The 24872-nt window shown below is 40.4% G+C and overlaps 1 protein-coding gene across 4 annotated transcripts in view; it reads right to left on the bottom strand.

Annotated features, from left to right (window-relative positions):
- The window catches only part of phldb1b (pleckstrin homology-like domain, family B, member 1b), an 89865-nt gene extending 67632 nt beyond the window's left edge, over positions 1 to 22233 (bottom strand). For all 4 annotated transcript variants that reach the window (XM_028572976.1, XM_028572977.1, XM_028572978.1 and 1 more), the window contains exons 1-4: positions 21963 to 22233; positions 20761 to 20862; positions 17492 to 17615; positions 15018 to 15188 (exon numbers count right to left, since the gene is read on the bottom strand). In XM_028572976.1, the coding sequence (XP_028428777.1) occupies positions 15018 to 15188; positions 17492 to 17615; positions 20761 to 20862; positions 21963 to 21998 (433 nt within the window). In that variant the 5' untranslated portion in view covers positions 21999 to 22233. The remainder of the gene's footprint in view (positions 1 to 15017; positions 15189 to 17491; positions 17616 to 20760; positions 20863 to 21962) is intronic.
- Positions 22234 to 24872: the final 2639 nt, after the last annotated feature.

Genomic DNA, 24872 nt, shown 5'->3' with positions numbered 1-24872 from the left:
GCGGTTCAGGTTTGCTCCAAGGCTGAGCTCAGCGAAACCAGCTGCGGTAGAAACTGAGAACAGTTTAATCAACGGCTGTGCTTCCAACACTGTCCAACAGGAAAATATGACACATTGCCATTTTCATAAGTATAACTAAGTCATATAGGAAAGGACAGGAAGTGTTGTTTAGAGGGATCGGCATTACAGACTGTGTGTTTTTGTGTGTGTTTTTGTGTGTGTGTGTGTGTGTGTGTGTGTGTGTGTGTGTGTGTGTGTGTGTGTGTGTGTGTTTTTGTTGTGTTTTGTGTGTGTGTGTGTGCCAGAAATCCCACGGTAATCAGTTAGATTGATTCCCTGACCGAAGTGAGAGAGAGAACAAATTCTCCCTCACCACCCCAGGAACGATTCGTGTAATCACTGCCTTCATCACAGTGAGTGCACTCCGAGTATTACTGCAAGAACAGCATCTTTCAGCCCCACACTGTGCTCCAGAGCGGCTCCACTTCAACCAAGAAACAACCAAGCCTGCTTTAAAGGTGCTACATTGAAGGATTTGTGGGCTATTGTTCATTATGTCATGTTATCAAACCCTTCTATCTGCATAGTGCTTTCCATATGGCACATCTTCAGGAGTGAGGACACACAAAGATCATCACTACCTTCCCGCAAGGACACTATAACCTCATTCTCTAATAACAGTGCAGGAACACCTAAGTGGATTATAGAGCACATACTGTAATGCAAACAAGGATTGATACAGATTGAGCCAAGGTGAAAAGCTATATATATATATATATATATATATATATATATATATTACTTGTTAGTCAGCACAATCAAAAACAAAAAGTCCTTTAACATTTAATCCTTACAGGTGCACTTTAAAAAACGATATATTATATGTATAAGATGTATACTAATGAAAATAACCGTTATACATTAAAGAAGCTGGAACCAGCAAATGTTTGGCATTTTTGCATGATAAATTACTCAAACAAAAAAATTATTATCAATCTGTTGTGGGTTAATTAGCTGTCAATTAACCAATCAATTAATTGACAAATGGTTTCAGCACTAAACATGAACTCCAAGAAACGCATCACATTTTCAGAGATTAAAAAGCAGACATACATAAATGATAACCACCATATTTGTGCCTTCCCACTGGGAACTACAACCTTTATATCTGAGGAAAGTCATTTAGTTAGTTTTAATGCTTAGTTTTGATGATTTCACATTCATTCGGCCTAGGCGGTGCCCAAAATGGCTTGGGTGCTGCACCTAAGCATTATAATGGTTGGGAAAACCATGGAATGTGCTCTTACTTACTTACCAAAGTCAGGTAATTTTAGAAAGTATATCTGTAGAATAGGTACTAAAATGCAGGTATTGTATTGACACCAGCGTAGAAAAATGTCAAACCTCTTGATTGGCTCTCCTCATTAAAGGATTACTGAAATCCATCAAGTTAATTCAGTTTGGAGTATTTAAACTGAAAAGCCTCCACTCAGCAGGTTAATTAATTAATTAATTAATTAAAAAAAGCTGCTTTTGGCAGCTAAATAGGACTAGTGACTACTGAGTCATCTGCATGCAAGATTTATGTCTTTAAATTAATTCACTAAATAAGCACTGTTTTTTTTAAACTACATGTAGTTTAAAGAAAATGCTTCTTTAGTCTATGTCTATATTACAAAATTAGAAAAAAAGATTTTCAGAGAGCATCTATTATCTATTTATTATATAAACTATTTATTTAATACCAGAGCCGACAAGACTGATAATTGTAAAGCCTTGTGAGTATTCCTTTGGGACAACTCAGGCCAAACAGCGTTAATGCCAAATCATGCCTCAAGCATTTTGTGGCATTAAGAGGAGAGGTGGTTAGCAGCCCTGGTCTGTTATCTGGCATGTGTCTGCGGATGAAATATTCCATAATTTCTCTAATAACATCTCTGTGTTTTTCTTCCATCACTCTGGTATGACCACATTAAATCTTTCCAGTGCGTTGGCTTAGCCTCAAGTACGTTTTAGAGATGGCCCGATACCACTTTTTTGATTCCCGATACCGATTCCGATACCTCAACTTGCATATCGGCCGATACCAAGTACCGATCCGATACCAGAGTGTCATATATATCATTATGTTTTAACAGCTGTATACTACTATCCCTGTATGGATGTGATATGATTTCTATCTTTGTTGTCGGTCTGGCTCAGGTTAAACTCTTTGTGAAACATGAACAAACACAAACAATGAATGCCACAGAACTTTCTTTTATTCTCTAGTTTGACAGTCAGTTATAACGGAAAAAGAACATAAAAAAACTAATTTAACATAGATTTTCTTCAGGGCTTTATTACGTGGTATCGGATCGGTGCATAAACTCCAGTACTTCCCGATACCGATACCAGCGTTTTAGGCAGTATCGGAGCTAGAGATGTTCCGATACCGATACCAGTATCGGTATCGGAACATCTCTAGTACGTTTCCCAAAAGATTAGATCAGAGCTACCAGAGGTGGTCAGAGCGAGAACGCTTCACATACTACCAGAGTGAGTTCATGCAGACTCAGGAGAGTTTATTAAAGTGTTGCTCACACTTATCATGATATGACGAAGAAAGGCTGGTACAGAAGTACATGCTCGTGACAGTGTCTTGGCTGTGTGGAGTAGCACATCAACGCTGTCTCTTCCAATCCAGCTCATGACTGCTGTCACATGTTTTCCCCTCTGCACCATGCTGCCTGACAGATGCTGTGAAAACATGTTTCATTTCATGCAGACATGTTCACAGGACTCCTGTCATCCAGACACCAGAGGAAAAAGAACATTCATGAAGGACAGAAAATAGGAAGAATATTGGTATTTAAGCACTGTATGCAGTACTGAAGTTTCCATTATTGGATTTTTTTTTTTTTATGAGGTTTCTGTTGTTTGCACTCTTTTTTCTTTCTGGTCAAGTTGAGTGGTTATCACCAATCATGCCAACAATCTAGTCCTTTTGTTTCTTGCAAAAATGCCAATAAACCAGAGCATTTCCTCCCATCCCGGAATGCTGTGCGGACTAGCCCGACTTTCCTCTGCAGCGCTCTGGAGGAAGGTCTGCCAAATCAAGACTACCTGGTTCTTTTCTGCGATTCAGACAGGTCTGTTGTTGTGTTCATTGATGGCTGTTTTCTACAGATGGAAATCAACTGAACCAATCAAAGCTTTGTGGGTGGGATTGGGAATGGGGATATCATCTCCGGTGCCAGAGCCTGTAAGGGTTGTTGTAAGTAAGACTTACAGAAATAACAGCCCTAAATCGGCACTAATTTATCAACGTTGACTGCTGTAAGTAACCGCCACAATACCTCGGCTTTGACTGAAGATTTCGCTGACTGGACAAATACGTTAGTCAAACAGAAATCTGCAAACATGAGCACACAACAATTCAGCATATCTTTAAGGCTACATCTTAGGAGTATTCTTTAAACCATGGCAGTGTTTGCCACATGTGGTAAAAACAGGATAATGGAACACTGAATTCCCCTTAATATCCAAAGATTATCTTCAATCACTTACTTTCATGATTAGGTAACATGACTGATAGCAAGTTAATGCGCACACGCAGGAAACAACAAACCATCTCCTGATGAGGAACATTGTGTTTACTTCTGGAATTACTTTTTGAATTTGCCATTGAAATGTTTTTCTGTGAGAGAAGAATCATTTACATCATGAACCAATGACTTTGTAAAATCTCACAGCAATATTTAACACATAATTTTAATATATCTAAAGAAGCTTACAATATAGTCTAAAGTTATTGACAGCATAAAGTACAGTCTGCTGTTCTAAAAAAGCTCAGAAGAAAAGGTGCAGTTTGGTATAGAGCTAGGCGATATGGAAAAATATCAAACATCACGATATTTGTATACCAAATACATCAATGTCGATTAAGGCTAAGCAATTTTATCGATTCTGCGATATAAATCAATATTTTATTCCCCAAGAAAGTATCGATTTTTACGCCGCGAGTATCGATACATAAGTCCCATTCAAATCCCCCGTGTTTACCCCATAGACAGTATATAATGGACCAATAGACCCCGTTTTTCTGGACGGAGACCAGTGAAGGCTATTAGAAGCACTTTTCCAGTGATGGCCAGCTTTACTGCGCAGCCTCCAACTGAGAGAATGTGACGTGAGCAACGTGTCTGAAAGTTGGAAGTCTTCTGGTAGCTGTGCCAAGAGAAATCTCAATCATTCCCAATCTTACAGATACGGAGAGTGTAGGTATATGTAAGGAGATAACATAAGCACAGGCTAATTATTGCTAACTAACATGCTAGTTAACGTTAGTAATTAAACCTAAACAGCTAATGTAAGTTGAAACTGCCTGCGAGCTTCTCCTGTACTATACAGTAATTCCTCTACTATGCGACAGTAAGTCACTTGGTTATGACACAATCGTTAGCTTATATTTACAAAAACGTCTGCTACGGAGCCATAACGTGAGGTACAAGGTAATGAAGCCTTTTATACATTGTCGTGTTTCTTTGGAACTAAACAACAGACAAATAGAGTCTTCAAAACATTTCTGATGTAAAGTTATTCGCAGTCAAGTGACGTAAAAAAAAAATGGCGGTCAGTGGAATGCTAACAGGAGGTGATGGCCAGTTAGCAACAAAATGGCGCCATAGATGGCTCGAGTTCTGAAGCGAAGCTTACCCCCTTGGTTTACCCCCGTTCACGTTGCAGGAAGAGCGATTTGGTCAGCCAGCCGCTAGTGTCGCTGTAGAGAAGCCAACGTCAACTGGCGGCCCGCCGCCAAAGCTTTTAGTCAGGCCCCCAGAATAATCATGAATTCACAAAATGTAAAGAGGAAAAAATGTGTTCTGTTATTTATCATTTCAAGCATTTAGAGCAAAAACCCAGCCCCCTGTATTTACATCTCTATTCACATGCCGGGATTCTCTACAGCGATGACCGAGCTCCACACACACAGCTGAGCCGAGATGTGTGTGTGTTAAAGGTTAAAACACGCAGCACCTGACTGGGAACGATACAGAGTTACCAACGGCCACTGGGGCAGATGAACTCACGCTAGTCTCTTTTCTGTAAATAGGCTACAATTAAACCTTTGTGAGTAGAAAGTCAGTACTTATCAATGCACTCACCTGTGTAGACCGGCATAAACATGTAGAAAGCAACATTTCAATCGGCTCAGTCCACCGCGCTGTTTTACCCAAACACAGCTCTACTCTGCAAATAGCGAATTTTTACAATCAAGCTAAAACAAAATCTGTCGGTTTGTAGTCTAACTGTTTATCTTAGGTTGCCGGGAATCTGGAAATGTTGACAAATTCTTGTAAACCTCACTGCTGGCTGAACAAACCAAACTCTCCGCTGGAGCGGACAATCTGGAGCCACTTAATATGCACGTGAATGACGCGATCGTTATGTTCAGTGATGATGATGGTGATGCTGGTTGTATTATTTTGCAACAACATCGTTTCATTGCAAATGAGGCATACATGACGAGTGCATAGCCTGCTTATCAGTCCATTCATCATTAAAGCTGGGCTTTTGGCTTTTCCACTTCAACTTTTCGCTTCAGCCTCTGTGACAGTGACATGTTTACCTGACAACAGCCTTTCTTTCTGCAAGCATTTTCCACCAATCAGGATGCTGCATACTACAATAATGTTTCCATAATCACAGACTTTAACCATCACTCCTCAGTGAACTGCCTCCTAGTCTGAGATCTTTTTCTAGTTAAAGAGCCAGTTATCATTAGGGAGTTTCCATGTTTTTTAGGAGTTTGCTCACACTAATACATGTAAAAAAAAAAAAAAAAAAAAAAATAGCATTAATTCAGTAAGAAAGTGAAAAAGAATAGGCGTATTAGGTATAAATTCATTTTATTTTATTTTATTTGAAAGTCCGGCCGCAAAAAAATGTAGTTGATGATCCCTGCTGTAGACTCTCTGTCCAGTCAGAGACATATATTCTGTAATTGATGTTTTCAGTTCAATTAATTAAATCCAAGTAAATGGAACACTCACAAGATGTCACCAAAATCACTCGGTCCCCTTTAAATCTTTCAGAAAATTATGTAAGTGTATCGAATTATATCGAATTGTATCGTTGGCTGAATATCGTGATATATATCGTATCGTGAGCAGAATATTGTGTATCGTATCGTGAGATTAGTGTATCGCTACAGCCCTAATGTCGATATTGCAGCAATATTGTAGAGTTGACTATTGGTGCTTTCACAAAATATTATGAGTTTTGATAAATAATTACCAATAATGTGGCTACAATGACTAAGTGGGTAAAGACAAATAATTAAAAGCTAGTAAGTCAGGTAAGTTCAGAAAATGACATCACTTTACTTTAATGCAGCCTTTAAAACCAGGAAAAGACAACACTTGTGTCATATCACGATATTACGATATCCAAAATTTAAGACGATATCTAGCCTCATATATCGATGTCGATATAATATCGATATATTGCCCAGCCCTAGTTTGGTATTATAAAGCTTTCCACTTGATACCATGATGAGAGCACTACACATACCAGCAGCAGTCCTGGCTGTGATTCACAGCAGAAAATCCCTGAAGCTATACATTCATGAAGCTTCACTACACTTTACTCCACTCATCCTGTCAGTCAAAATGCATTCTCTTCGCCAAGTCTCTGCAGTTTCTGCAACTTTTAACTTACTATCAGCTAACTATGAGGAGAAACTTTATATTTAGTGATTTTACTGTTGTGCGCAACAAACAAAGGCATCGCCACTAAACCACAAGCACGGGACGTCACTAAAGCGAAGAGGAGCTGCAGACAAAAGAGATGCCCAAAACTATGGCTGACGGTTGCTATGGAAAGCTGATGGTTTACAGCCTCAGCAAAGGCCATGGAGTCAAGCCCACCAGTTAATCAATGACTGCCTTTCGCCGAGCCAGGGGCCATCAAACACAGAAGCACATACCAGAGGAAGATATGGTACTGGGTTGAATGGAGAACACAGGGAGGAGAAGGAGAGGTCTAATCCTGCATTCCCATCATGTGGGAATAACCCTCTGAACAAATAAAAAGATGGAAGAAATGACTTGGAAGAAGTGATAACAAGTTCAAACCAGTCCGACGCCAGCGAGATGCCAGGATGGAAGATTTGTGGAGACAGTGGTTGCTCTTGGGCCGCTGCTTCACACACATGCTTTTGAGTTTATGTTGTGCAGCAAATTCAGTTAGCATGTGGGTCACATACAAAAATCCAGTAAATACGTTGTGTCCTATCATGACATTTTACAAACTGTGCTCATAACATTACATATGGAACAAAAATATGCATTTTGTATCTTGTTGGAATGGTTTGAAAATAATCTATCATTCCTGATACTGGAATACATATTTTTGATTGATTTTTGTGAAATCATCATCAATACCCCATGTAACATTTACCACATCAAAGCTGTTGACGTTCCATGGGAATTAACAGGAATATATGGCAATTAACGGGAATAAACGGGAATTAACTGGATATTTTTAATATTGCTTGTTATAATACTGTTAGTCTATAACAGGGAACTATAAATGTAGTTGAAAAAAACCATCTTGCAGCATAATTTTGGTTAAAACAACCTGATTTAATGCAACTTCAGTTGAATGTCCTCCCTATATTCGTCAATGGCATTCACACACGCAGTAATCAGCGTAGGCTACTACATACATAGTTTTTAAAATAATATTTTTTCTAAAGAATGCAACAAATTTAATTTGTGATAAAAGTGTTCTAAAATTTAAACCTAAACCAAGAAAGACTTTATTTATCCAAATCAACTCTTTAAAAAAAGTGCAACATTTTCAGACTCAAAACAGTTAAAGCTGCCATCCAGCAATTTAGTATTGTAGCCTACTTCTATAAAGTGGAGGTACTCACAAGAGACATTTTTAAAAAAGAATGGTCAAAATCAAAGCAGAAAAAATCCTGAATCCTATATCCCATAATGCAACCAGTTAAGTTTATCTTTCAATATACTCCCTTGAGAGCCACAGGAGACATCACACAACTATTTTCACAGTCTAAATAGTACTCATCCTGACAAGTACACTGAACTTCATGTGTAAAAAGTGCCCCTCTAAAACACTGAATCAGACCCCGCTGGTCACAGCATCCACATCACTAAGAGCAGATGTACTGTAGTATCCAGCAGGCTGTCAGCTGCTGTCTCCAGTAGACGCTCATCACAGTAACGTGTTGGAGGCTGGTTACCGCTTGTCCGAACAGATGTTCCTTGCCCCCCACACTCCTTTTCTCAGAACAACTAAAGCCAATCCCCTGCTGTTAAACATACTCCCAGAGGCAGATGGCGGCCGACCTGAGCATCAATAAATATTAAACCAATCTAGTGATCTACACGTGGTTTAGAGGAGGGCTGTTGATCAAAGTGGCCTAACCTGTATTTGTCCGTGCTGATACCAGTCTTTCTAAGCAGATCGAGTATCAGCCATCCGGGACAGATCCACATTTAATACTTTTTTTCCAATGTACTCTTTGTTCATGTGATTATAAAATCCAGTGTTTGCACTGTTAGTCATTCAGTGACAGCATGCCACTGACTCCGTTTTTAGTGCCGCAGCTTAAATTGATTTAGAAATGATACCCTGAGTTGAGGTATTGGGATTGGTGAGAGAGAAAAAAATCTAATCGGAATATGTCAGCATTGCCTTGACATTAAGTACATCTTATATAATTTCTCTGTAGCACCTTAATCCCTAATTTTGAATCTGTTGGACGATAAGACACAATGTTTTATTTCAGTAAAACTCAAGGACATGTACTTTAATCAAAATGTGGTGAGAGAAGTATGGGTAGATTACAAAAAAGACGCGTGTTGTCTTTTGCTACTGGTATTCCACACAAGCTTGCCCTGTCATACTTGGGTTATAATCATGAATACATATTAACCATTCAGAAAAAATCTGATATTGTAAGCAGTGTGACTTCAGCACAAAGACCTCCTGTGTGAACACAGCCTTGGTCTCAAGGCACTGGTGTATTTGCAGTGTTTAACCATGGCCTCATTTGGACACATTGCCTGGACCTCGGTGTAGTCTGAGGATGTACGGTCAAAGACTGTGTCAACAACAACATGCAGGAACACACACACTGGCCCAGCTGCTACCAACTCCTTTCCTCTCACTCTGTGCTAAGATGCACCCACACGTCTGGCCTGTGCTCTGGGCCCACTGGGAGTCCACATCACATTCACAGCAGCCAGATGACTGTTTGCAGAGGGTCTTCTCTCAGACTCCTCACATCCTTTCTTTACAATGGGGTCAACACAATGTGTCAGAGATGACAGATGTTGAGGAGGTGTGGTGTAGGGGTGACAATGACCACACTTGTAGAGTAATGTGGTGTTGAACAATGGCTCAGCAAGAAGGTCCTTGATTTTGTACTGATCACTACAGCTGACCTGGGTCCTTCAGAACAATCTAAAACTCTATGAACTATACTCCACGAATCCATCAAACATGATGAGAACTTGTGGACCCAGAGGCATCTGAATAAGCAGAATGCATGAAAGGAAAGCTCATTTCTATTCTAGTTGCCAGCCCTGGTTAGGTCACATTGGCAACCAGGAATAGCAGTGTAACAGTAGACAGACACAGTGAGGTCTGGTCGTGCCAGGCTGGATGGGGGGTATCTGCAGATCTGGTAGACTTGTATGTGTTTGTAGTCTATAGACAGAACTCAGATGGAGGTAGTGGGGGAGTTAGAATTGAGAGTACTGGGGACTGAGTGGCTGGAGACAGACCAACCTCCATTCACAAATCTCTCAGTTTAAAGTTTCCTTGCATTTAGGCAAAATGTCCTCTATTGAAATGTAACTTAAAAAACAAAATAATGTCCGAAGGGTATTTCTGACAATTCGGCATTAAAAAAAATCCGAAGCAGCAATAATGTAAATAAAAAAATCAGATTGTGTTTGTAATTTTCTAACACAGCAAGCTACCACCCACCATGGTAAACTTCAGTGGACGACCACAGGCAAGACTATAATATAAGTAGAATTCTTTTTAAGTTGAGAAACTGAGGTTTGGTGTACGTATGCCGAATTGAATAGACCTACGTATTGATTCGTGGAAAGCTGTAACTAATGTTCTATTACATGTAGTCTACCGATATGAGAGTATAATGTTACATTTGCCAGATTTCTAACCGGAGTTTGGCGAAGGTGTGCGTTTTGACCGATACAAAAAAAAAAACGTAATAAACACTACTGAAGCAATGCAGAAATATGTGTTTTCCACATTTGCAACTAATGCCCAAAATATAAGTCACATAAAGTAGCCTACAAGAAGCACTTGGGTCCAGTTTACTCTGTTAACATTAGTTACTTCCTCCACCTCCGTCCACCGCCTACAATAATTACAAGCCCAGCAAGTGCTGTGAGCAAACATCACTACAACCAACCGACCTAAAACCACCGAAGACCTTATAACTAGTCTAGCACACAGACACAGTATAGATAAACCAACTTACTTTAACTCCAATGTATGAAACTCTTCTCTCCCTCCGTTGTTTTCATCGCCTCTGCTCCTTTAAATAAAGCCACGTGTTTTTCTCCGTTTCTGCGAATTATTGTGGAACAACAGGAGCATTTATGGGGTTTTGTCCCGGCGCGCTTTTGTTATGATAATGCTAAAAGCCCATAGGCTCTAATATATTCTGTAGATATCTCAGTGTTCACAAAGGGAGCTGTCTGCTTGCCCACTTGTTAAAACACGGGTTCATCCACTGATGCGTTGGTATATTCCAGTTCATTTAAACCAGTGCGGGAGTTTAGAGTAATTGTAATCTTTGTCCATTGTCTCCTTCCTCGATATTCACCTAGAGACGCTATCTCGTACTGCCGGGGCTCCTGCAAGAAACAGCCGGCTCACAGTCATCTCTCAGCCAGCATAGAGAGCCGGGGTTATCAGAGTGAAGAACTGGGAGAGAAACCAGAGAGGAGGAGCAGGAGGAAGAAAAGAAGGTGGGGATCCTGAGTCAGAGCGGTGCAAAGAGAGAGAGAGAGAGAGACAGAGAGAGAGAGAGAGAGGGGAGAGGGGGGCAAGTGGAGCACCAGATACCAATGGAGGACACACATCTTAATCCACCATACGGGAACTAACATAACATTTGATGATTTATCGATCATGTTAATGTCATGTATTGTGTGTGACCTGTTATGTCAATAAAGATTTGATTTCCACTGGCAGAGAGCCACAGTCAGACCATGCCAAGGTGTGTCTCTCTTATAGCCTACTTTTATCACTATATAAGAACAAAGGTGAAGCCTCAAGTATTATCAGACATATAGTAGGCCTATTTGAAAACCATAAAAATACAGCAAAGGGAGTATTCAGGATAAGTGCTCCCTTGAGGCACATTAGCCTTTGTATGATAGTGTGTGTGTGGCATCATTTGCTTGGTTATGATTGGTCTGTCCTACTGATTTAGAGTCGATGTGTTCCTTCTGAAACAACAAACATATAGTGTAAACAAAAAGGCAGGGATATGAAATAGTATTCAGATTGTTTACTTCAGTAAAAGTAGCAATACAACAGGGCAGCAAGTAACTGAATTTTATGTGTAAAATTGGTGGAGTGAACCTATAAAAATGTTAAATTATTCAAAAAGAATGAATGAGTTACAAATGTTTTCCTATTTTGAGTACCTCAAACCCACACTGTATGTATGCAGGATAGTTTAGTCACCGATGTCAAACGTGGTTCCAATGATGTCGTTGGTTACTACTACTCGTACTCATAGTGTAAATGGGTTCAGAGGTTTAGCCAGAAACTGGCTTGTCTTAATGTCCTCCTCACTTAATATTGAGATTTTCGTCTGAGCCCCCTCACCCTTGTGTTCCTTCTGATCATCCTTTATCCCTTTAAACCATCAGCTCATCCCGCTTTGAACAAACTGGCTTAGTTTTTACATGCCCTTTCATTGTTAGGATTTCCCTCCACCGGCTCTTCTGATTTATGTTGTAAATCCGAGCAGATTACCGCTAAATGCTTGTTGAGCACATTTTCATTTTGTAACAATACTGACTTGTTGCTGCTTGATTTTCTATAAACTGTAACACTGACAAGTCAAAGCCATTATGAGAATATTTATTAGCAAAGTAAAAAAAAAAAAATAACAGGCTGCAGACATTACATTACCCATCTGTGACACACATCAGCGTCTAGTCATGCATCCCATGGACTATACTTTGTTTGTCTTGTAGGGAACATTTAAGTGTACTGCAATGTATTATTCATTATGCACATACTGTGGTGGGAGTGGTAAGTTAAAGGTTGTGTAACCAATGATGTCTGATCCACTTCCTGTTGTAAAATTAGATCTGTATCAGCCTGCGTTAACACTAAAGGAAGCGATGCCGCCTTGTCAACAATTAACTTTCAGCTCTGCCCACTGTCGTTACAATTCCACCAGGACCCTGACAGTGAACTCTGGTGTACCGTCACACTCATTCTTTAACCTGAAACCCCCTTTGGGGCTAAAGTCAGATCTGCCTGGGGTAGAGGGGGCAGTATAAATAGCCCTGTGTCCCCGCTCAGGTTACCCAACCAGAGTCCAGGTTGAAATACCAAAAGACAGAGGGACACACTTGACAGACAACGCACATGTTCTTCTACACATACATCGCATAAGTCATGCAGAACACTACTGCATACAGAAAGATGCATTTTGAAAGGAGTCATATATTAGTCCATGCAAGTATGTATTGTACTGACTGTGCTATTAGCCTTTTTGAATAGGTGAAGATCCATCTAAGAATGACAAATAACACTATAGTATTTGTGATTACACAGCAGCAGAGAGGGAAGCTCACATCCTGTGAGCACAGTGAGTAATGATGAGTAGTGCCTTTTTAACTCATTCCCATAACACACTGTGCTCCCTCTGAGGCTCTGAGGTAAAACTTCTATGAATGTCTATGACTAAATTGAAACGGTTACATGGTTTACAGATTAATTTCCTCTCTGATTTGTTTGAACTTGACAGGATTATATTACGTCTGTTAGTTTAAACTGCACGTTCGACAGTGATCAAAAAGTTTGGGGAGTAAAGTAGAAAACAAAGATGAGTTATTACCCAAACTGTTACATTTTAAATGATATGTTCACAATTTTGTAAGTCAGGTGCCCATATAAGGATTAAAACAAATTTTACTCGCTGTAATATTTCCTCCTGTTCCTTACTGGCCATTAAGAGATCTCTTCCCAAAACAATATCAATGGAAGTGATGGGGGATCAAATCCGCAGTCATCCTTCAGTTCCCCTTAGAGATGTTCCGATACCGATACCAGTATCCGATACTGCCTAAAACGCTGGTATCGGTATCGGTATGGAACTGGAGTTTATGCACCGATCTGATACCACGTAATAAAGCCCTGAAGAAAATCTACATTAAAGTAGTTTATTTATGTTCTTTTTCCGTTATAACTGACTGTCAAACAGGAGAATAAAAGAAAGTTCTGGGGCATTCATTGTTTGTGTTTGTTCATGTTTCACAAAGAGTTTAACCTGAACCAGACCGACAACAAAGATAGAAATCATATCACATCCATACAGGGATAGTAGTATACAGCTGTTAAAACATAATGAAATATATGACACTCTGGTATCGGATCGGTACTCGGTATCGGCCGATACGCAAGTTTAGGTATTGGAATCGGTATCGGGAATCAAAAAAGTGGTATCGGGCCATCTCTAGTTCCACTTAAGTTAATATCCAACCCGTTCTCAATCCACAAAGAGCACCAGAGTTCGCAGGAGTAAATAGCTCCAAAGTCGAACATTTCCCTGTTGAAGGCATCCAGTTAACCTCTGCCCTAGCTTTCACCTTTTAAGTAGTCTCGCTTTCCAGACCATCCACACGCTGCGGACCGTAGGAAGGTCTGGCTAGTCCACTCAGCATTCCCGGGATGGGAGAAAAACGTGCTCTGGTTTACTGGTATTTCTTTAAACCAATCACAATCGTCATGGGTCATAAGCTGTGCGGAGCCGCTGTAAAATAGTCGTGCGAGAGAAAACTCAGATTGGACAGATAGCCTAGCTAGCTGTCTGGATTTACCCTGCAGAGATCTGAGGAGCAGCTAACCATAGTCCTTATAAATCCACCAGAGTTTAAAATTCTAACACCAAGAAAGCGGAAGGTGGGGGACATCGGCAAAAATACATGCACCCGGCGGAATTTCCGGCGGCACCGGAGCAATCCCGGAATTGGAACGTCAGGTATAGATATAAACTACCTTTAAAGCAATCCTTCACCTTTAAAATGCCTATCCCAGGGCATCATTTTAGTAAAATTCTCCACAGAGTCCAATCTAAGATCCACCTAGGCTGTAGCAGATTGAAATCAATTCATCTCTCCCTCTGGTTTCTTCAATATCTGCATGCCTGAACAGAGCAAAGCTTCAGTTAACTCATTAACACAGGAACCTCAGGCTGTTCTTAAATCGATGGCTATCTAAAAGCACACACTGTGCATTTTCATTGACCAGACGTGCTTGGCTATTACGCTGCATTTTCATTGACCAGACAGAGAGCTGATGGATCGATCTCTTACAGTAACTGAGATTATACACATCATAGGCAGGTAAAATTACTGCCCACATATCCTTTAATGTCTGGTCATTGGTTTCCTGTAATGTTTGTTCAACAGTGGAGAAAATGGAAATCCATACATAGTAAGAGCAAAATCGTTATCAAAATAAAATAAATAAACAAAATATCTAATTGACAATGTTGCTCGGGAAAGGGAAGTTTGGGGTCCCCTGCTGGAGCTGCTCCCCCCGCGACCCGACACCGGATAAGCGGACGAAGATGGATGGATGGATGGATCTAATTGACAATCTGGTTGCACTGACTCACACGGTGCACTTCAAGTAGTGCTACCAAAAATGCAGAGACAGAAACCATCCAGTACAGCAGAGTGCATTATGGGACAGCTGTTTGAGCTGATTCCTACCTTGTGATAGGCGGACGGGCTGTGTGACCTGGAGCCCGTCAATAGCACAGAAGTTCCCACAGGGGTGCAGCGTGATGACCCCTGACCTGTTCTCTATGTAGCAGTGCTGGGCAGCCACTCCAGGGCCCTGGATGTTGATGTCCATGGGACCATGACCTAGTGTTGTCTGGCCTGGGGGAAGTCAAATCCATTTTATTTATATAATGCTAAATCACAACAGAAGTTATCTCATAACACTTTTAATAAAGAGAAAGTCTAGACCATACTCTTTAATTTACAGAGACCCAATATTCTCCCATGAGTAACAGCAGAAAGGAAACACTCGACTTTATTGGGAAGTTATTATTATTATTATTATTATTATTATTAAAGGGAAGCAAATAAGTAAAGTTTTAGTGTAAGACTTTTCACAGAGCAATGTCACAAAGTGCTTCACAAGAGGAAAAAATTGTAAAAATAAGACCCTAAAAACAGTAAAAAGAAACAAACAATAAAACACAAGCAACAGCAGACCATACAAACAGGGAAAGAAGAAGAGTTAGAATAATAATAAAGTTGATGTGGTCCTGTTAAGTGTGGTCCACCTCTGATCAAACAAAAAGCTAATAAGGATCAAATTGATTATTGTTCTTTCTTTCCAGTAGCATAACAAAGAATGCTATGCAAACCTCTGTAATTCTACATAAAATCATATCATTTATTGATACCTGACCTAGAGCACTGTGCCTAATTATCTCATTTTTGACTGATGATCAATTTTAGCATATTTTAAGACAATATTACCTGTAAATAAAAAAAAAAAAATATATATATATTTTTAACCTGTAATATATGGTAACTGTGTTCCAGCCCTTTGTAGGGTCAGCAATATTCCATTCACGTTGCATAAAAGAGACCTGTATGTGTCCTGAGAGGCAAATCCTAGGGTAAAAACAGCCTGCAGTTCTGCCATCATTCTTTGCTTTCTATTAAGCCTGTGAGAGAAGGGTTATAACTGTGGTGGCTGGACAGACAGAGGACAATGTTCAGAGAGACTTTAGAAAACAAAAATCAACCTGCAACTATTAAAGTCCCTGTGTCCCCAGTGGAAATCACGCCCTTGAGTAGTAGTAACAATAGTAGTGGTATTGGCCTGCAGGGCCCACTAAAATGTAATAGGCAAGTGTAACAAACAAACACACTTTCACACAATGACTCACACACACTACCCTTGCCTGGACATAACCTCTGGAATCTCCCTGCATACCAGCCTGCAGAGGCCCAGACTGAGACAGGAAGGCCAGCAGACACACAGGTACTGACAGAGAGACAGAAAGGGCATCATTCAAACAGACCAAAGGCCAAGAAATCCCCAGACAAAGAAACGTGCTGACAAAGAGACATACAAGGACGAAGGATAGATATAGAGGTGATATCATGGTTTAGGTCACTAGAGATACAAGTGTGTGTGTTTGTGTGTGTTGTTGTGGCCCTTTGTAAAAGCCTATATTATGTTATAACTTATAACATTTATGATGCTTAGTAACCATTTTGACTAACTGAATAATGTGGGATCAGTAATTATTAAAACATGCTTATTTCCCTGACCATTTTTTTTTTTTAAGTGTATTTTGTAATCCATGTCATTCTTTGAAGCTAACCCCTAATTTCCACCAGGCACATCTGCGCTGCGTTCCGTGACAGGGCGTGCCCCGCGAGCAATCCCGCCCATTCAAGTCAATGTTTGATAATCCACCACGGTGCATCCCAGAAGCGTGCGTGAAGCTGCTCCCCGCTCCGCTAAAGATACGCATCAGGTCTATTTTCACGTGGGCCGTTTATGGAAAGCCAAACAGTTCAAGTACACGTGATTTCTCACACGTAAACAACACATAAACAACATGTTGATTTTTCACACGTAGACAACACGTTAACACATTAACAACACGTTAACAACACGTAAGCAACGCATTATCTACGCATTGTTTACGTGTGAAACAGCGAGAGAATCGAGTAAATTTACCAAAACACCCCCCACTATCTTTTGTGTCTCCTTTACAACACCGCGGACAATGAGATATTCATCTTGGAGGTTGAAAAACATAATACCACATCACAGATCTTTTTTGTAAAGGACAACGCCAGAAAAGAGAAGGCATGGAGTTTAATTACAGGAGTGCCTTGAGTGGAATGTAGATACTAGCTTAATAGACATGCGATTGTTCTGTAAAGTATTTCTAGACTCAATATAATCTGCGAGTCGGGCAGCAAGACGCTCCACTTCTGAGATGCTCCCGGTGTGTTTTTTACGTGTTGTTTACGTGTTTTTTACGCGTGAGAAATCACGTGTATTTGAACTGTTTGGCTTTCCATAGTTATTGGCACGTGGTGGAAGACAGAACAAAACTGGAACGCAGCCTGAACTCAGCACAGACACACCCAGTGGAGAATCAGAGTAACTGGTGTGTTGGTGTGATGTCTGGCAGATATCTCACCCTCAGGCAGAGGCAGCAGGGTGATGGCTGTACTCAGTCGTCCACTGCCCAGGCTGACCAGGTGGGGGCGCTCTGCCTGGAACTTCAGCCCCTTTCCATTCTCAATCAGGTCCAGAGGAGTGCTCTAAAAAGAAGGCCAAAGGTCACAAATAAACTGTAAATGATATTTATCCTGTCCATAGTTTTTGGTTTGGAAAAATTTGCTTTTTGTTTTGTTTGGTGTTACAGTAATGTACTGTTCAGAATGACGTTCTTTTGCCAGGAAATTAAAACATTTGTTTGTTTAATTAAAATAAATCACACAAGGGGATTATTTTTTGGCTGATCTTTATGTTATCAAGGTGGTTCTAAAAATACATTGGTATGTTTTTACTTCCATTTTATTTATTTTTGTTGATTTCTTTTCTCCTTTTTTTGCAGTTTTACTATATAAAGCACATCAAATTGCATTACATTTTCTGAATACGTTGACAAAACATGTATATTCTAGAAAAATAACTATTTAAAAAACTCATTACAGTAATAGCTACAAGTGCTGTAAATGAGCTACAATATCAATGACAGAGAAAATAATGTAAACTTAATCAAAAAGCCTTATCCTCTGTCTCTATTCACACAGCTCTGTCTGGACTATGAACGGCACATCGTGAATGGGACCTAATCAACAATCATTTCCTGTCCATTAGCGGTACTAATTGGTTTTGCATGACACAAAAAATGTGAATATGTAGTATTACAGGGGAGAAAACACTAATATTTCTGTCTGGCACAAATTACAGTTTTACTGCTTCACTAACGCATCAGAGAGAGGTTCATCCTCCACTCTGGGGATGAGAAGAGGAGTCTGAATGGCTTCACTATGGGAGGTCATTTCCATAGCTGGCTGCTTTGGCATATTCTTCTACACACTGAGGGAAGAGTTGGTTATTTGTGTGTGTGTGTGTGTGTGTGTGTGTGTGTGTGTGTGTGTGTGTGTGTGTGTGTGTGTGTGTGTGTGTGTGTGTGTGTGTGCCTCGACTCCCCCCTCTTCCGCTCGTAGCTCTGCCTAAAGCACCACCGTGTGCTCTCGGCACAGCAAGGGGGAAGGGATGTCGCCATAGCAACAGCACTCCGCAATTAAGAAACATGAAGCTCCTGGAGGGCGTTGAACGAGCTAACTTGTGATGAGCACTTGTCAGCACAGCAATGCCTGAACATAAAGACAATTCTGCTTCTTATTGTTAAATTACTCGCAGTGTAGAGGAGAGTTATGGCTGCGAAGCAGCAAAATGTTTTATTCTGTGTTTTTCTCTTTTTCTCTGCAGCTTTACCTCCCAGGGTTTGACATAATTAAATAAATTACCTCTCCTGTTGAGTAACATCCATTATTCCAAAGAGTGAAAAATAAGTTGGCATATCAAAGAGAAAAATACACCAGATGTTCTCTTTCGGCTGACAGAATGGAGACAATAATTTAAATTAAGTGATTTTTAGGTTCTTAAATTTGACAAAATTATGGTTGGTAAGTTGGAGTTGTCAAATATTGCTTAATTTTGTATTTTATTTGGATTATATAGAATTGACTATATTTCAACCCTGCTTGGTTGATTAAAAATACATAAAAATGTTTAAATGTCTCAGTCTCAAAGGACCCTCTCTAAGTATCAAGTGTAGGGTCACAACCCCAAGGTTGAGAAACATTGCTTCACAGTTTAATGATTTAACAGATGATTAAGCAGCTTTTATAATTCAGCATCACTGGAAATTCAGCATACTGAAGTATTCACTGCTCAGCAAATTAGCTCTGTGCCAGGTGAAGTGTTAAATGGACTCACTGGCATACATTTGAATTTTGAAACCTGCTGCGACTGCGTCTTTTAGTCCCACTTTTGAGCCCTCACATTTCTTATTTACAACCTGTACGCGATCATTGACTCGGCCTCTCGGCTGGTAAACTAGACGTGTGTGTCCTAATAGGATTATGTGATTGTGGTGGTGCCATCGGTGGAGTGGGGTCAAGCCTAAGAGTATTGCTGAGATAGAGACTGGCTGGGACGCACTGGGAGGCTTACTGGGAGTGAAGGGTGAAGAGGGGAGGGGATTCATACTGCCTCATCTGCTGTGTGCTGCTGCTCCCATGTGGTGTGCACAGCAACAGCCTGCTCCTCTGTCTGTCTGTACATGCAGTCTGTACATGCAGAGCATGCCATGTAATGTAATGCAGTTCAGAAGTCAAATAAATTGGATTTTATTAGGATTTTAAGGTAAAATTATCTACTGAAAGACACTTTTTGTACACTATAGATCTAATCCTGTGCATCATGTCTTTGTTTACTTTTATATTCATTTCTTATTCAAGACAAATTTGAAGAACATAATCAGTAACATTCCTTGGCAACAAGACTCACCATTTATCATTGAAATCGTAAAGTGGAAAAGGCAGGACAAATAAAATTGCAGGTACGGTCAAAGTAAAAGAGGAAACAACATGACTTGCTGGACAAAAGCCACACCTATGTCAGGTTAACTTCGTCTCTTAAATTGAACATACAATCAGCCAATTTTTGGGGCAGAATTAGCGTAGACTCCTCCCCCAACCCTGCTGGTGAAGTTAACAGAATAATTATGGCAAAATAGTTGATAACAAAGCTTAAATAGATGCATTGTCCCACTTTCCCTACAGTAATCATTAAAGTTTAATCTCTCTCTCATTTCTTGCTCCCTCCAACTCCCATATATGTAGAAGAAAAAACTGAACACACACACACACACACACACCCCTCCCCTCCCCTCCCCCCCTCCCCTTAAATCCGGATGGGTTTGTCAGACCCAGCAGGTGGGAAACGCAGACATCCAATCTCCGGGTCTGTCTAATTACTGACTCTGACTGAAGAGTCCTGCTTTACAACATACTGACATATGCTGTCAGGACGCGTCCCAGCTGTACTGCCTGACCTGACCTGCTGAAAGTTTTAGTGCCAAAAATCCGTCAAAGCCGCCAATGTGGTGACATTTAACATCAATGGATGCTGTTATTCGAAGAAGAGATTGCTTTCTGTGTGTGTGAATGGGTCCAAACTGGAAACATGGAACAAACATGACACACTGACAACATAGTGACTATGCTTTTTCATTGATGGTTGCCATTTCAGGCTCTTTCTCTCTTTGACTCTTTTATCTGTTTTCTCCCTCTCCATCTCCTCGCTTATCCCCAAAACACACACACACACACACACACACACACACACACACACACACACACACACACACACACACACACACAATCTCACCTGTAACACCTGGTGGGTTTGCCGTCCACACTCAGGCATGTTCCTGTTCAGGCGGTCCATGTCCACTGAGCTGTCCACAGCTCCCTGTGACACATTAAGATCCTGAGGGGAGGAAATGACAACCATGATATTAGGCAGACAATGAGTAACAAAAGTCGTCATGGGTGACTTCATCTCCGCAGGGTAGAAGGGTTAGATACAGTATCAAAATCTTTGTTCTTGTGGTCAAAAAGCTAACCATATTTAGTGTGATTCCCCCTCCCCACTCTGCCTACACACTAAAGTGTCAAGGTGTGATTCATGCTGTCAGCGCACACAAAACAGATGGTAGATGGCATTTGGCAACACACTCTGAGGAAGTAACACTTAAAACACACACACACACACACACACACACACACCACATCTTGGTAGTTGACATATTCACTGGAAATTAGCCACCTTGGCTGCTCTCTTGTCTCTCAGTCTCTACACACACACACACACACACACACACACACACACACACACACACACACACACACACACACACACACACACACACACATCCCACAAATTCCTCCCTTCTTACTCAGTCATTCTGGGGTATTTCCATCAAGTCAGCACTGAACAAACGGCTATAAATATATTCCACGTCTATATTGGTACACTTGTTTAAGTGGCCAGATTCTGTATAAAGGTGTAAATAAGAAGTATGTGAGAAGTCATTATATGAGATGTGTAAAGCTTGTGGTTGTGAGGAAGGACAGAAAAGCACACAGAAAGGTTCGAAACACATAATTATAGCAATCACAGAGAAACAGAGTTTACCCGGAGTCATTTGCATGCCTAAAATGTTATGCAGCAGGGATGGAAAATATGTTTCTGATGTACTCTGCCCTCAAGAAAACAAAACACTGCTGCAATAGCATCATATTTGCTCTTCTGACAGACCCATGAAATGATATTCAGCGGAGTCAGCCTCAGGGAAGCCTCAAACAGTAAATCACAAAACAGCCACAAAATAAAAACAAATGTTGAGAAAATTCTATCTGGAAACGCTTTTGTGCATTAAGAAACTCTTTTTCTGAGCCAGAAGGAGCGAGAATTCTGCTAACTACAAACTGTTTCTCCCCTCAGGTTTAACAATGTTTCTCATGTGAAATTCCAACCAACTTTTTAGTGTTAACCTGTCCTTTGCTGTCTCTAAATATAATAATTACCTTTCTCCAGTTGTCCAGCACATGCATAGCCTCCATGGCAAAGAGCTGCTTCTGGCTACTGACTCAATCCTATCAGTGTGAACTTGATTGACCAGGACACCTCTGAGACAGCAGTGTGAATACAACACAATTTCTTCAACAACGCTTCTTTTCATGAAACACAGATTGTCTCTTTGTCTTGATCTCAGGTCTTTGTCTTACGCTACCGGCGCAGAATCCACCAAAAGCTCCCATTCAGGAGGTGGACCTGTTGCTGCTTGCTCCTCTAAACTAAGACCTACATTCCTGACTGGCAGCACCAAAGTCCCAGATAACAGAGACTGTGTGTGTGTGTGTGTGTGTGTGTGTGTGTGTGTGTGTGTGTGTGTGTGTGTGTGTGTGTGTGTGTGTGTGTGTGTGTGTGTTTGTGTGTGTAAGCAGTGATCAAAAGAAGAAGAAAAGAGGAAGGGAGGAAGAGAGAGTGATGACTGAAGTGACTTGAAAAAATAAATAAAGCTCATAAAAAAGTGGTGAAGATGCTGAAGGAGAAAGGAGGAGCTCTGTAAATATGCACAAATGTACCACGATGCCTGACTGAACAAGCCGCAATGAATAAACCATGAATAGTGTTTTCCAGTTTGATTTGTTTATTCCAGCAGAAAGACACAAATAGCTGAACCGATTTAAAGATTACATCCTCAACCATCATACTCGCGCTTGTTAGATACATATCATCATGCAATTTTAACAGTCAATATACAAAACATTTGAGCAATTTGCTTCCTTGAAAGTAAATATGCATTAATGACTGGATGTGCTCTGTGTTTTCAACAGCTCAGATAATTGAGTAGCACTTTCCAAACTACTGAAGGTGAACTGCATGTTTGATGTTGATGTGAACAGCCGTGCATCAAAGTCTGCTAAGACTATTGTGGCTGCTACTTTAAGTATGATAATTTACTACCTTACTTATTGTGCTAAGTGTATAAGCTGTTATAAAACATGGATGGATTGATATTAAAAACAAGAAGTAAATCGGGCCTAAAACTTCAAGTCCAGTCACGTTTCGACTACCGCTCAAACTCACACTAAACATCAGTGGTGCAGAATCACATTCGTTTGTTTGTCCTGAACCAAATTCATGTGAGTCAAGTGACAACTAAGCCTTGCCAGTAGCGAGAGTGGATAATTCTGAAGGTAACAAATGAACAAAATGTGCCCAAGGAAACAAACATTATCCCAACTATGACATCTATTTATCCTGAACCTCTGGCTGTAACTCAGGCCTTATATATCAAGGATGACACCAAAAATGACTTTGTAAAACGCAGGATAAGTGACAGAGTTTCCTTTTCGTTACACTGTAACTGTAACACTGTGCGAAATATCCTATCAGGGTTAAGAAGCCTGAGCATTTTATCCATCTGCAACAACTGCTAAAGACAACAGTCACCACAGCTGTGGCTGAGAGGTAGCCTGTTTATCATGTTTACATTCCGTGTTGGAACTGTTTTGCTATTATAACAATATTTTTTATTTTCTCTCTTTCTCACACACATTCAAAACTCACTGGTGGACAATCCGTCTCCTAAAAAAGTTGCGTGACTTAGCTACATTAACCATCTAAGTAAGCTAGCTAGCTAGCTAGCATGCTGATGCTCAAAGTTTTCAAAATACAAAGGTGAGGAAAGGATAATTAAACAAGCCATGGGCATTCAAATTTTCTCTTTATATTTTATAGTTCCTAGTCTTAGTTTCTGAACTCCAATTTTTCATGCGAGTATGTGTGTTTGTTCCCACCACATCAAAGTCCATTTCTCTCAGACTGTGGGAGGACATCACAGTCTTCGGACATTCTCTCAGATCCAGAAACTCTCACTGGACACACAAAGAAGTCTCAATCCCTCTATTTCTTTCTTTCTTTCCCTCCCTCTCTCCCCCTAATGCCAGGACAGAAAGGCTGGCATTGTTTCCTGTTGAGCAGGCATGGATCTCTACTCACACATGAGGGAATCTTGCTTTTTTTTTTTACAAAAGCGAGGGAGGGAGGTTCGCCATTTAGTTGGAATTCAAAAATGTAGAAGCAGGCAGGGAAGCTAGACTGCCAACTAGATGGTGAATACAATTGTAGAGAGGATGGATAATAGAGATGATAGAAAGAGAGGAAAAAAGGTGAAATGAAATGCAGAAGTTATTTTTCAAAGGTTTATCCTTTTCCGTGAACCAATCAAAAGAATTAAAAACTGCACAACCCTCTATTTTAAAAACTATAGTTGAATTTAAAAATAAAACGTTACCAAATCACAATATAGCAGCATAAAATTACATATACTGTTTAGATTTAATCCATTCCGAACCCTACCCCACAATACAAAGTTTTGGACAAAACCAAGATCATATTGAGATTTTTCAGAATCTTACCCGTAGTGGGCCTAAGATGGAAAGTTTGTCATGTCAGTGGATATGTCATGGTTAATACTAAAATGGCTTATCTTCCTGAGAGCAAGAATGAGCAAACTATATGACAAAGTTTCTAGCATATTAGATATATTGTATGCAAATGAAACATTCGGTCTTGATGGTGGTGCTAGACAAAAGCTCAAAGTGTGCCCAAAAGGAAAAAGGTTAACCCTCTGGTGACTATCCACAGCAAATCTATTGTAGCTCTTGAGCTACGGGCCAGAGTGTAGTTTTGTAGTCACCAAAATAATTTGAAAAGAACAGGAAAATGGAGTTGCCAGTGGGTGCAGTGAGTCTGTGGGTCTGTGTAGAGGAGGTCTGCCATGCAGCACTCTTCTGGGAGAAATGAACTGGTCATTTAAACAGGCGAGGGGCCATCAGAGAATGTGGAGACAATCAGGAATGTGAAAACAGAGAAATGGATGGGTCATTTTTTTTCCAACTCATCTGAGGGGAGCATGAATCCACCAT

This window comes from Perca flavescens, chromosome 3 (genome assembly GCF_004354835.1).
Source record: "Perca flavescens isolate YP-PL-M2 chromosome 3, PFLA_1.0, whole genome shotgun sequence".
NCBI classification, from domain to species: Eukaryota; Metazoa; Chordata; class Actinopteri; order Perciformes; family Percidae; genus Perca; species Perca flavescens.
Note: the sequence above shows the minus strand (reverse complement) of the source record. Positions and strands in the feature narration are given on the sequence as shown.